A 14,308-nucleotide genomic window follows, 5' to 3' on the forward strand; every position below is an offset into this window, starting at 1 on the left:
AGTCCAGGAGAGGAAAAGATCTTTTGATCCTTGAGGTCCAGTCTCTTACCGTCCCTGCCTGCCAGAGTGGAGCATGTGTGTTGTTTTGTTCGCTCTGACACACTTGTATTACCCAGGAGTTAGATGGAGGGTGTGAAAATAAAAATTCTGACCCTTTGGCAGGGAGGTGGGGGATTGGTGCACATGTGGCCAGGGTATGCCACACAGTGCGTGCTGTTTGAAGAATGGCATTGATTGGTAAGGTCACTCTGGCTGGTGCTGATGCATGGATAATATCTAGTAACTGGTGCTGACTGTCCTACACCTCTTCCAGGGGGATCTCAAGAACACTGGCTATTCTCCATAGAAGTTCTTAAAACTGACAATAGCTTTCTAGCAGGGAGGAAGGTGTTGATGACACAGCTGCGTCTGGAGATAACGAAGAGAATCTCTCCAGATTCACCGGTACCACTGAAGCTGGATCATCTAACCTTATTTCCAAATGTCTACTTGATGAAGGGGAGGTGGTGAAACAGGGGAGTTCTCCCAAGCTGAACACCACTGTTCCAAAGGTGAATATTAGTGCCATGAGCTCCAATATGGCTAACCTGGTTGATCCTGCTGCTGTTGGACTTGGGCTCAAGGAGCCGGATATCAGTTTCTTGGATAAGGCAAAGAAGGAAACTGCCACAGAGGCATCAAAACTCTCTGGTAGTCATGTTTCTGGAACGGAATTGGCAGACTGTGCTGAACATCTGGGTCTTCGCATTCAAAAGGATTCAGAGTTTTGCATGAATGACGGTGCCGATGGAATAGGATGCATTAGAGAGTCACGGCCAGCAGGAGGTAGATCTAACACAGGAGATGGAGCCTCTGCACAGGTGAGTGCACGAGAACACGCGGAGACCTCACTTCTTCTAGGGCAAGCAGTTCATGAGGGCCAGGAATGCTTCCAAATCTCCCCAGAGTCAATGGTATCTGGTCTATTGACGGAACTGGAACTGGTAAAGGCATAGGATTTATAGGATGCTGGCACAGCCCAAGTGTGGGGGAAAATACATAGATCCACAAGCAATGCAGCCTCTTATCACTCTTGTGCACCTTGGAGCATGTAGGTCCTTCCTGGCCAGAACCCGTGGACGATTGCAGGTTCCTTCTTGGATTTAAAGGAAGATTTTCTGCCATGCTCATGCACATGCTTCCGTGGCTCATGGCTAAGCCACGACATGGGATAGAAGGCACACGTATGGTGGTTTCTGGAAGGCGGCTCCGCAGCTAGGGGAGTACTCTTGGATTAGTCAGGCCAATGTACAGCGGTTTACCAAGGCGAGGATCTGACTTCAGCCCCACAACTACCTCCATGAGGTGCTTCTTGAGATGGAGAGCTCAGCCTTCCTGTGTATGGGCAGGGAAGATGAGGCAGATACTGCACCTGGAAGCGATGTGTGCTTTCCTCAAATAGTACAAACAGCATTGGTATTCATCACTGATGGAAAACGAGTGAGGCAGGAAGCACAGACTTTGAATCCCAGTTTCTTTGGAATAATTTAGTACCCAGACCCGGGAGCTGAGGGGGGAGTATTGTTTGGCACAACAAAAGACTGAAGCAGCATCCTAAGTCCTTAATTCTAAAAACTGCTGGGAATTACCAATGTACATCAAAAAATAATAAAATCCTAACTATGAACAAAAACAATTAAAAAAAATTGTTTAGAAAATGTGTCAGTAAGAACGAGAGGTCAGCAGAAGCTGACTTGGACCATGCGGTGGTAAGAAGGAACTGGAGATGTGCTCAGGCCGCCCCACCCTTTCATCGTCTCAGGCAAAACCATGAAGCAATACAGATGAACCTCAGAGTTACGAACACGTAAGGAATGGAGGTTGTTCATAACTCTGAAATATTTGTAACTCTTAGCAAAATATTATGGTTGTTCTTTAAAAAGTTTACAGCTGAACATCAACTTAATACAGCTTTTAAACTTTACTATGCAGAAGAAAAATGCTGCTTTCCCTTTATTTATTTATTTTTTTAAGCAGTTTATGTTGTACACAGTACTGTACTTGCTTTTTATTTTATTTTGGAGGCATGGGGGTAGGGGGATATCTCTTCTGCTGCCTGATTGTGTACTTCTGGTTCCAAATGAGGTGTGTGCTTGACTGGTCGGTTCAGAACTATAAGGTTCTCCTGTACAAGAACATGTGTGGATCGCCGAGCAATGCTACTTTGAATAGGTCCAGCTCTTGGTGCATATCCTCAGTGGAATACAATACAATCACTCAAAGAAGAGCTAGTTATATACAACTCCCATTAATGCAATTACCCATGTTCAGAATGTAGGCAATTTTTGCTTTGTTTATAGTATTACCCATGATGTGGGTCCTTTTCCACTTATTTCATTTTCCTGTACCCAAAAATACACTACATTGACATAAGTACCATAGAACATTTTACAAAATATTTATTTTGAAAAAAATCATCCTGTACAAATTTAAGCATAACATTCTCAACACTGCAGGTTTATAAAAATGCTAACAGAACAGAAAGACTCAAATAAAACATTAAACTGATGTTTTTGAAATTACAAAGAAATTGAAACAGGTTCTTTCTGAGGATGCTACAGTAACTTTAGAAGTCTAATCAAAAGTATCAGACTGGTTCATTTTATAGCTCCTTTTCCTTTTCTTTATACCATTTACATCACATACATGTATCAATGGATGACTTTCCCCTCCTCTTTATAAACTCCCTTTTATACATTGTCAAACATTTAACTAAAGATCCAAAACTGCTTACACTTTCACTGTACATAACTTCGGTTCCAAGAAAACCCAGCAAATGTTTCATCATTTTTCCGAGTGCCTAACCAAAAAAAGCCATTGCTATACATTTTTGTTACAAAAATCTCTGTACAAAGCAACTTAGCTCATGTAAATTTCTGAAAGGATTAAAACTGATAGTATTTAAACAGTCCATGTGTTCCTTCATAATAGTACAATGAAGGAAAATTTAGTAAAATTTCACCAAGTAAAATCAAAGATCAGGGAATACTGGTTTCTTAAAGTGTATAAAAAGTTTACATGCTGTAGATTTAGGATATACCATTCCTAAAAATCTAACAGTGCCACTATTACAGCACTTGTAATCAAATTCTTCTGTACACATTTTAAGTCTTGCCCCCTCATTTTAAGCTATTTGTGGAAGTTGTCTTTGAATAATAAATCAGCACATTTCTTTGTACATGAAATACCGATGTCATGAAATTAACTTAAAACAGTAAAACTGTAGTATTTCTGTAAACATGATTAAAATGAAGACTGACGAAAAAGGCAGTGACAGGTAAGCCATGGTTTGAAATGAATTCTTCACATTTTCTTCTTACCATAATATATGGCTCACAACACAAGAGCAGCAAAAAAGAGATCTAAATTTCAAGTTACAGCCAAGGGTGCCAGGCAGGATCCATACGACAGAGATTATCCAAGCTATTTGCAGCTGCTACTAGAGTGTTGACTTTGCTTTCTCCTCCTTCAAACTGAGCAAGATTATGTAGTCGAGTCATGATAGCAGTAACAGCTTTTTGAACTAGTGAAACCAGCTGCTGACTGTCCATGTTTTCAGGTTGCCCAGCTGCTGAGAGTGGAGAGGAAGTATCCTCTTGTGTTTTCTTGTGCCAAGCAATTATTTCATCCCGTAGCACAGTTTTCAGGATGCCATCAACCTGCATGAAGGAGAAAATTAGATAATTATGTTTAACTAGAAGAAAAGTGTCAAGGGGCTATAGATTTTTAACTAAATTGTAATAAATTACATCTTGACATTTTGGTCTCTTTGTAATCTTAACCCGTTAGTGGCTGGTTGCTTCAGAGGACTAAGACTTGCAGTAAGCTTTATAAGTATTGTTTAACAAATTATTTTGTTCTCTAAGAGAGATTTTTTTCCCCAAAAAGGATTTATAAAAATCTAGGAAGTCCCTCTACAAATTATTTTTTATAGCTGAACTACAAAACCAAATACAGTTTTTACACACACACACACACACACACACACACACACACACACACACTTTTGCCAAATAAGAACATAAAGGTTTATTTCAGGAAAAATATTGTTCTAGAATAGAAATAACTAGCTGAATGATAGACAGCTCTGACTCTTACCACTAAATTCTGGAAAGGAAATTCTGGTCCCACATCCTACCCACCTACGTAAATGCAGCATATTTCAGCTGAACCTAATTAGTAGTTATTGCCCCAAAGTTGTAATTTCTTGTTTTAACTGTGGATTTCTGAACTGAATTTTTAAAATTTCAGCTAACTGGCCTCCTAAGGAAACCCTATTGTTATCGAGAGGAAATACATAAAAAACAGTTTTCTATTTTCTCTCATCCCTTAGCAGCTCATTTCTTGATAGTAAGGTATAAATGCCAGCAGTCTGAGCTTTTGATGCTAAGAGTTACAGTTTATAAAAACCAAGTCTTTCCAGGCATCCCAGGTATCTCCATCTTTGTAACCAAAACAGTATTTTGAAGAAAGAGAATTAAAGGAATTCAGCTTACTAAGGTTAAAAGCCAAGCCAAATTTTCAAAAGTAACCAATGTTACTAGGTGCTCAATTTGAGTGTTAGAAGTACTGTACTTCCAAATAAAGTCAAGGGGAGCTGTGGGTGCTCAGCACCTATGAAAGTCAGGCTGACAGTGTTTCCAGTTGTACAGCCCAGAACTGGGACAGGGACACACACATCTGAAAATTTGTCTACATGTGTAAACATGGCCTAAAATGTATGTGAAGTCAACGTGTAAGTGGCTTAATTATGGAAAAACACACAGCACCTGCTTTCTGTTCTACAAAGGTGGAAAATTTCACATCAGGAACCTTTTCCCCACTTGAATTTTAAAGGTAACAACCACAAACTGTATGAGAATGCCCAATTGCTACAAAAAAGTAACTACAATGTGTTTTGTGCAATGTTGTTTGGTGCAAATCGCTGCCTAACTGCAGGATGCCTCTTTTTAAAAGAATTTAAAGCCAATTTCTTTAGTAAACTACACCGTCAAGAGCCAAAGTCCATCAAAGCAACAATGTATTTTCAACATCCTACTCTGCTAATGAGATGCCACGGTGTTTTTCTATTCATAGTATAGTCCTAAGAATCTAAATGATGGTGCATTCGTCATTTTTAGATTTTCAAGGACTTACAAAGCTAGGATGGTAAAACAACTGGTTCATAGTAATTTGATTGAGCAAGCAGTGAACTTAGAGTGAAATTATTCCAACCTTATGTATTTTGACTAAAACTACAAAGATTTCAACTGGCCTTTATATTGGTCCTGATGTAATATTTAAGAAGTTATTGTGAGTTCTTAGCATTTGTAAAAAACAGTTATATACCTGTTCAGTAACTGGTTGGTTTTGGGGTTTTTTTTGGATATGTTGCACATGTCCATTCCATTTCAGGTGTTTGCATGTCTGTTCACCAAAGCATGAGAAATTTTTCCCACAGTGATATCTGATGGGGTGGTGCTTGCGCCCACCACATGTTTGTGCCGATAGTTGAGGGTATAAATGGACAGAGCCAACCACCCCCACAGTTCTTTCACCATGGAAGCCTACATTTTCTTGTACTCGAATATAGAGGAGAAGGAGGATAGGTTGTGGAATGGACATGTGCAACACATCTTGAAGAGCAACAGTTATGAAACAGGTATGTAACCATTTTTTCTCAGCGTGCTTCCACATGTCCATTCCACCTCAGGTGACTCTGATGCAGTTCCAGGAGGAAGGTATCAGAGTCTACCTGAACAAGGACTACACAATGCCACTCTCCCAAATCTAGCACCATCTCTAGATGCCTGGGAGAGAGCATAATGAGTGGTGAAGCCATGAACAGATAACCAAGTCTCAGCCCTTATGGGACCTAAGAAAGCAGTCAGGGCTTCCTGAGCTCTTGCAGTGTGTGCTAGAACTCTTTTAGCTGGTTGGACCATATCGATATCATAGCAAAGATAATACAGGAGGAGATCTTCTGCAAAGAGATCCACTGACCCTTCACCTGGTCATCAAAGGAATTAAATAATTGCAGAAACATTAAATTGTTTTGTCCACTCCAGGTAAAAGTCTAACAGCCTATGGACATCCAAACTATAGAGTGTTTCCTTATCTTTACGAGAGAGTGAGGTTTCGGGAAAAAAAGTTGCTATCTCCATTTAGATGAGAAAGGGAACACATACAGGATCAAAAGCGGGTCCTATTAAAATTGATAGGATCAAATTTAAATGACATAATAGTGTGGGATCATTTACAGGAGGGAAAAGCCTGTACAATCCTTTCAAGAATCTAACTGTCATAGGGTTGGGAAAAAAAATCTTCCATCCATAGGATGGAATGAGGAGATACCCTGAGTTTTTATTTGGCAGCTATTAATACAGAGTCCTTTTACCTTTAGGTGAAGCAAGAAATCCAGATTAAAATGTATGGGAGCGTAAAAAGGAGAAGTACCTTTCTGCTGGAACCACATGAAGAACCTCCTTCCACTATTTAAGAAAATGTTTTGAACCCCAAAGGAACAGTCAGCTTCCTGCGTAGTTAGCCACCAAGTATCCAAGATGTCAGATGTATGCTAAGAGAGTTGAGATGCACTGATTGGATGTGGTTCTGTGAAACTATATCCAAGACCTGAGGGAGAGTTATGCAATCTCAAATTGAAAGACTCAAGTCCGAGAACCAGGGATGTCAAAGCTGGACTGGTGCTATTAAAATTAGAGTGGTGTGATTGTCTGAATTTGCACAAAACTCTCAGCATCATTGGGACTGGAAGGAAAAGCATATAGAATTTCCCCCCATCCAGGACAATAGGAAGATGTCTGACAAAGACTGTGCACTGTGACTTGCCCTTGAAAAGAACAGGTGACACTTCCTGTTCAGTGACGAAGAGATCTATTTTTGGCATCTCTCAAGGCTGAAAATGGACTTTGCTATGTCAGATCTGAGGAACTATTTAAGAACTCTTCTGAATGTTCTGCTGAAATGGTCCACAAAATAGTCTTGCGCCCCCACCCCCGGGAGATGAGATGCTTTGAGTGTAACTGTGTGAATGTAAAAGACGGTTACTCACCTTTGTAACTGTTGTTCTTGGAGATGTGTTGCTCATATCCATTCCAGTTAGGTGTGCGCGCCGTGCGTGCACGTTCGTCGGAAGATTTTTACCCTAGCAACTCCGGTGGGTTGGCAGGTCACCCCCTGGAGTGGCGCCGTTATACCCCTGCCGGCCTGTCCGCTCCTCAGTTCCTTCTTGCCAGCTACTCCGACAGTGAGGAAGGAGGGCGGGTGTGGAATGGATATGAGCAACACATCTCGAAGAACAACAGTTACAAAGGTGAGTAACTGTCTTTTCTTCTTCGAGTGATTGCTCATATCCATTCCAGTTAGGTGATTCCCAAGCCTTACCTAGGCGGTGGGGTTGGAGAGAGATGTTGCAGAGTGCAACACGGCGGAGCCGAAGGCTCCGTCATCCCTAGATTGCTGAACCAGGGCGTAGTGGGAAGCGAAGGTATGGACAGAAGACCAGGTTGCTGCCCGGCAGATTTTCTGAATGGGCACGTGAGCAAGAAAAGCAGCTGCTGAGGCTTGAGCCCTGGTGGAGTGCGCAGTCACGTGGCCCGGGGGGGCGTGTGCCAATTCATAACAGGCGCAGATGCAGGACATAACCCACGAGGAAATCCTCTGCGAGGAGACGGGTAACCCCTTGACACGTTCCGCCACCGCAACAAAGAGTTGGAGGGTTTTGCGGAATGGCTTAGTTCGCTCTATGTAAAAGGCGAGCGCCCTACGGACATCCAGTGAGTGTAGCTGCTGCTCCCTGTGAGTCAAATGGGGTTTTGGGAAGAAGACAGGTAGGAAGATCTCCTGGTTAACATGGAAAACCGATATCACCTTGGGGAGAAAGGCTGGGTGAGGTCTCAGCTGCACCTAGTCCCTGTGGAACACAGTATACGGGGGATCTACCGTGAGGGCCCAAAGCTCCGAGACCCGTCTCGCTGATGTGATGGCCACCAGGAAAGCGGTTTTCCATGAGAGGTAGAGAAGGGAGCAAGTCGCTAATGGTTCAAATGGAGGGGACATGAGCCGGGTAAGAACCAGGTTAAGGTCCCAGGTAGGGGCAGGGCGGCGAACCTGGGGGCAGAAACGCTCCAAGCCCTTAAGGAATCTAGTCACCATAGGGTAAGAGAACACCAAGCGGCCATCCCCCCTGGGTGAAAGGTGGAGATGGCCGCGAGGTGAACCTGGAGAGAGGATATCGCTAGGCCCTGTTGCTTGAGGGACCAGATGTTGTCTAAGATATTAGCAATGGAGACCTCAGTGGGAAGGAAATTCCGTTCCGCGCACCAGCAGGTGAAACGCTTCCATTTGGCCGAATACGTCGCTCTAGTGGAAGGCTTCCTGCTGCCCAGGAGCACCTGCCGCACTGGGGTAGAGCAACGGAGCTCAGACCGGGTCAGCCACTCAGGAGCCACGCCGTGAGGTGGAGCGATTGAAGGTCCGGATGACGGAGCTTGCCATGGTCCTGAGTGATCAGGTCCACATGAAGGGGCAGAGGGACAGGGTCGGCTATGGAAAGGTCCAGCAGCATGGAGTACCGGTGCTGATGGGGCCACGCTGGAGCTATCATGATCAAGCGGGCCTTGTCCCTGCGCACCTTCAACAGGACCTTGTGGACGAGTGGAAACGGTGGAAAGGCATAGAGCAGGTGCGTCGTCCACGGAACAAGGAAGGCGTCCGCCACCGAACCTAGTGAGAGGCCTTGAAAGGAGCAGAACATCTGGCATTTCCTGTTCCCGCGGAATGCGAAGAGGTCCATTCGGGGAAACCCCCACCTCCGGAAGAGTGAAAGAGCAACGTCCGGGTGAAGGGACCATTCGTGGGAAAGGAAGGACCTGCTGCGATGATCCGCCAGCGTGTTCCGAACCCCTGGGAGAAAGGACGCAATGAGGTGAATGGAATGGGCTATACAGAAGTCCCAGAGCTGTAAGGTCTCGACACATGGGAGAGGATCTCTTGATGCCCTGCTTGTTTATATAATACATGGTTGTCGTGTTGTCGGTGAATACTGAGACACAACGGCCCTGCAGATGGTGACGGAACGCCTGACAAGCAAGGTGGACCGCTCTCAACTCCTGGATGTTGATATGGAGGGCTAGCTCGCGAGGTGACCACAGGCCTTGGGTTTGCAGGAGCCTGAGGTGAGCCCCCCAACCCAGGGAGGAGGCATCTGTTGTCAGGGACACCGAAGGTTGGGGCGGATGGAACGGGAGCCCCGCACACACCACAGAAGGGTCCAGCCACCACTGGAGGGAGTCTAAGACGTCCTGGGGAATGGTGACAACCATGTTGATAGGATCTCTGGCCGGATAGTATTGTGCGTTGAGCCAGGACTGGAGGGGCCTTAGGCAGAGTCTTGCATAGTTCGCTATGAACGTGCTGGCCCCCATGTGGCCCAGGAGGGTAAGGGAGGTGCGCACCGAGGTCATGGGCGCTGCTTGCAGTCTCCGTATGATGGCTGCCATAGTTTGGAACCTCGACAAAGGCAGAGAGGCTCTGGCAAGAGTGGAGTCCAGCGTGGCGCCGATAAACTCTATCCTCTGTGTGGGGATAAGCGTCGATTTCTCCACATTGATCAGCAGACCTAGGCTTAAGAATAGATTCTTGACAATGCGGATGTGACTGAGGACTTGCGCCTCGGAAGTCCCCCGGATAAGCCAGTCGTCTAGGTATGGGAATACGTGTATACGACTGCGGCGAAGGTGGGCGACAACTACAGCCATACACTTGGTGAACACTCTTGGGGTTGTCGATAGGCCGAACGGGAGGACTGCGAACTGGAAATGTTGCCGGTTGACCACAAACCTGAGGAACCTCCTGTGGGATGGGAAGATGGCTATATGGAAGTAGGCATCTTGCATGTCGAGGGCGGCGTACCAGTCTCCAGGATCCAGGGATGGGATAATGGTCCCCAGGGATACCATAGGGAACTTCAACTTTACTAGGTATCTGTTGGGTTCCCTCAGATCGAGAATAGGTCTGAGACCTCCCTTCGCCCTGGGGATTAGAAAGTAGCGGGAGTAAAACCCCTTGCCCCGCTCGAGCTCGGGAACCTCCTCTATGGCTCCTTTGGCGAGGAGCATTCGCACTTCCTGTAGGAGGAGCTGCTCGTGAGAGGGGTCCCTGAAGAGGGACGAGGGTTTGAAACAAATTGCAGGTGGTATCCAAGTTCCAACGTGCCTAAGACCCACCGGTCCGATGTTAGCTGGGACCACTCAGGGAGGAAAAGGGAAAGACGGTTGGAAAAAGGAGGGAATGGATCCATCAATGAAACTGGTACAACGCCCTCGGGCGCACCCTCAAAAGGAAGGTTTCGGCCCGGAAGAAGGCTTGGAGGGGTTCTGGTTCTGGCCTCCTTTGTTGCCGGACTGTCTGCGGCGACCATTCCCGCCTCGCCGTCTGGCAAAGTCTTGCCTCTGCCGGGGTTGGGGGTAAGGCCGGTGTTGTTGCTGTGGCCGGAAGGGTCTGCGCTGGGTAATGGGTGTATGCATCCCCAAGGAGCGCATAATGACCCTATTGTCTTTTAGGCTTTGCAGCCTAGGGTCAGTTTTGTCGGAAAACAGGCCTTGGCCTTCAAATGGGAGGTCCTGAATGGTATACTGGAGTTCCGGGGGGAGGCCGGAGACCTGCAACCATGAGATACGGCGCATAGTAACGCCAGATGCCAGAGTACGTGCAGCTGAGTCCGCGGTGTCTAAGGAAGCCTGCAGAGAAGTTCTCGTGACCTTTTTGCCCTCATCAAGGATCGCGGAGAACTCCTGACGTGCTTCCTGAGCAGCTCCTTAAATTTGTCTGCTGTGGCTCAGGTGTTATAGTTGTAGCGGCTAAGGAGGGCCTGCTGATTGGAGACGCGGAGCTGGAGGGCCCCGGTAGAGTAGACCTTTCGGCAGAGTAAGTCCATGCGTCTCGCCTCCTTGGATTTTGGGGCCGGGTCCTGCTGACCATGTCGCTCCCTCTCGTTCACAGACTGGACGACGAGGGAACAAGGGGGAGGGTGGACATACAAGTATTCATACCCCTTTGAGGGGACCATGTATTTACGTTCCACCCCTCGCGCAGCAGGGGGAACAGAAGCCGGAGACTGCCAGATGGTAGTGGCGTTGGCTTGAATGGTTTTAATAAACGGAAGGGCAACCCTCGTGGGGGCATCCGCTGACAATATGTCCACCACCGGATCTTGTATCTTCGAGACCTCCTCGGCCTGCAGGTTCATGTTCTGTGCAACACGCCTGAGGAGGTCCTGGTGCGCCCTAAGGTCAAGTGGAGGCGGGCTGGTAGATGATGTTCCAGCCACAGCCTCGTCCGGGGAGGATGAAGAGGAGAGACCTGGGAGGAGTGCGTCTGCGGAGGGCTCTGCCTGAAGAACTGCATCCGACACCGCAGGGGGTTCGGGGTCCTGAGGCTGGGACAACCTTTCCTCCGTAGAGGGGGAGGAGGATGGGAAATCGTGGCCTCAGGAACCCTGTGCTCCGAGACATTGGAACGTGAGGGACCCGGCTGAAGGCCTTGGGCTTGATGGTATGCCCAAGGCGTCCAGAACCCCCACTGCTGTGGTCCATGCTCTTGAGGCTGGGGTTCGTGGAACAAGGTAGCAGGTACGTCTGTATCTGGGGCATATAGGCTATCCGCCTGAGAGGACACAGATGGCTGGCGGGACGGCTGGGGGGGGGGGGGCCCGAACGAGGCTGGTATAGGTCCCTCGCCCCCGTTGGTGGAGACCTCCTCGGTGCCGGAGACCGGTACTGGGAGTCATAACGGTGCTGAGATCGCGACCGGGACCTGCCACCAGCTCGGTGCCGGGAGGTCGACCGGGAACACCAACGGCGCGAGCGGCTGCGGGAGTCTCGGTGCCAGTAGTGATGACTAGAACTGGAGCGGTGCCGAGAGTACCAGGAGGCGGATCTGAGCCGCGAGTACGACCGGTACCGCCGTGGTGAGCGGTGCCGGGACTGCGAGCGGCGCCTCGATCGAGATCTTCCAAGGGACCTGGAGTGGTGCCGGGACCTAGGTGGAGATCGGTGCCTGCCCGCCGACTCCAGGGACGGAGGTCTCATGGCTGCAGGCTTGCCTCTAGACCGAAGAACCCGCACCGGCGCTGCCAGGGGTTGAGGCAGAGCAGACTCAGTCATTGCAATAAGGTCCCTGGCCGAAGAGAATGTTTCTAGGGTAGAGGGGACCGTCAGCTCGACCACGGGTCTCACCAGGGAGCTCTCCAAGACCGGACTCGACAGACCTCTCGGGGCCGGACTCGACGGTATCACTGGCGTCGGGGCCGTGGCAGGAGTCGGTGCTGGGCAGTCTGCACGAGCCTGCTTCGCAGGAGTAGAGGCAGCCGATGTTCTTCTGTCGGGACCCTGTGCTGGGGAAGGCCGGTGCCGAGGTGTCTTCGCGGTGCCGGCACGGTCCGGTGCCGGAGTAGTGTCGGCACTCGGTGCCGAGGAAGGAGGGCTAAGAGCTGCCTCCATAAGGAGAGTCTTTAAACGATGGTCTCTCTCCTTCTTGGTCCGCGGCTTGAAGGTCTTACAAATGCGGCACTTCTCAGATATGTGCGATTCCCCCAGGCACTTTAGGCAGGCGTCGTGGGGATCGCTCGTGGGCATCGGCTTTTTGCAGGCCGAGCACGGCTTGAATCCCGGCGAACCGGGCATGAACCCGGGCACCGGGTGCGGGGAAGGGCTAGAGCCCGAACCTGCTAAACTATACACAATAACTAATTGACAACTATGAATTAATTACTCTATACACTAATGATAACTATATACAACGAGTGAACAAGGAGAAGCTAGGTACGTGGAGGACAGCTATGCCGCGCTCCACAGTTCCAACGACCGACACGGCGGTAAGAAGGAACTGAGGAGTGGACAGGCCGGCAGGGGTATATATCAGGCGCCATAGCGGCACCACTCCAGGGGGTGACCTGCCAACCCACCGGAGTTACTAGGGTAAAAATCTTCCGATGAATGTGCACGCACGGCGCGCACACCTAACTGGAATGGATATGAGCAATCACTTGAAGAAGAAACAGTCCATAGGTTCATTTTCTCTTGGCAAAGGGGGTCTAATCTGGCACCTCCTTGCTAGTTCAAATGGAACAGCAGTGTTATCCATGACTACCTGCACAGTATCACCTTTGATGAGAGGGAGAAAAACCTGACAGACCAGGTGGATAGCTCAAAGTTCTTCAGCACTGATGTGCAGAGACAGATCTTTATTTGACCAGAGTCCCTGAGTCTGGTGGTCCCCTACATGAGCTCCCCATCCCAGAAACAAAACATCTATGACCAGGGCATGGCGGGCAAAGTTGTGGAAAAAAGAAATCCACCTTGCAAACTCTGGCAGGGTCCCATCCACTAATCCAGGGACAAGAAGACATCTGCAGGTATATGATTTAGTACATCCAGCTAACAAAAGGAGTGATAGACCAGCTCTGAATAACTCTTAAGTGAAGTCTGGCATGCTGAGTCACATATGCACAAACCACCATGTGACCGAGAAGTCTCAGAAAATTCCTCACTGCTGTACGAGGATACACCTTGAAGTTCCTGCAAAGGTTCAATATTGCTGGAAGCCTGGCCTGAAGTAAATATGCTCTTGTAGTCACAGAATCAAGAACTGCTACTATGAATTCGATTCTCTGCAAAGGCAGAACAACTTACGTGTCCTTGCTGATTAACAGGCCCAATGAATAAAGGCAAAGGCAACCACTACACACTGTAGAGGACTGGATCTTTTGAATGGCTACCTCAACTTGCTCCCTTGACTGACCTCAAACCAACCAAACATGGGCATACCTAAGCACCTACTTTCTTGGACCGTGCTGCAATGGATGTCATGCACTTTGTGGAGACTTGAGGGGCTGAAGACAGGCCAAAGGCAAGGTCTGTTAACTGATAACTATCTGCTACAATAAACCTTAAAAACCTCCTGTGACTCTGGTGAATGGCCACATGGAAATAGGCATCCTTTAAGTTGAGGGCAGCAAATCAGTCACTGGGATCTAGGGATGAGATAATAGATGCTAGGGTAACCATACAAAACTTTTTTTTAAAATGTACTTGTTGAGTTTTTGCAGGTCTAAGGCAGGTCTGAGGCCTCTCTTGGACTCTGGAATGAGAAAATAATGGGAATAAAATCCCTTCATCTGTGGCCCCGAATTGTAACAGAGGTTGAACTTCTTGAATTAGAAGTCTCGAGAAAATAGTTCCTGACAAGGGATGAGGTGGGGAGGAATGGG

General features: G+C 47.8%; 1 protein-coding gene across 9 annotated transcripts in view; it reads right to left on the reverse strand.

Moving 5' to 3' along the window:
* Positions 1–2,413: 2,413 nt before the first annotated feature.
* Positions 2,414–14,308, reverse strand: part of TRRAP (transformation/transcription domain associated protein) — a 170,009-nt gene continuing 158,114 nt past the window's right edge. For all 9 annotated transcript variants that reach the window (XM_050966696.1, XM_050966695.1, XM_050966694.1 and 6 more), the window contains one exon: positions 2,414–3,698. In XM_050966696.1, the coding sequence (XP_050822653.1) occupies positions 3,414–3,698 (285 nt within the window). In that variant the 3' untranslated portion in view covers positions 2,414–3,413. The remainder of the gene's footprint in view (positions 3,699–14,308) is intronic.

This window comes from Gopherus flavomarginatus, chromosome 9 (assembly GCF_025201925.1).
Source record: "Gopherus flavomarginatus isolate rGopFla2 chromosome 9, rGopFla2.mat.asm, whole genome shotgun sequence".
Classification (NCBI taxonomy): Eukaryota; Metazoa; Chordata; order Testudines; family Testudinidae; genus Gopherus; species Gopherus flavomarginatus.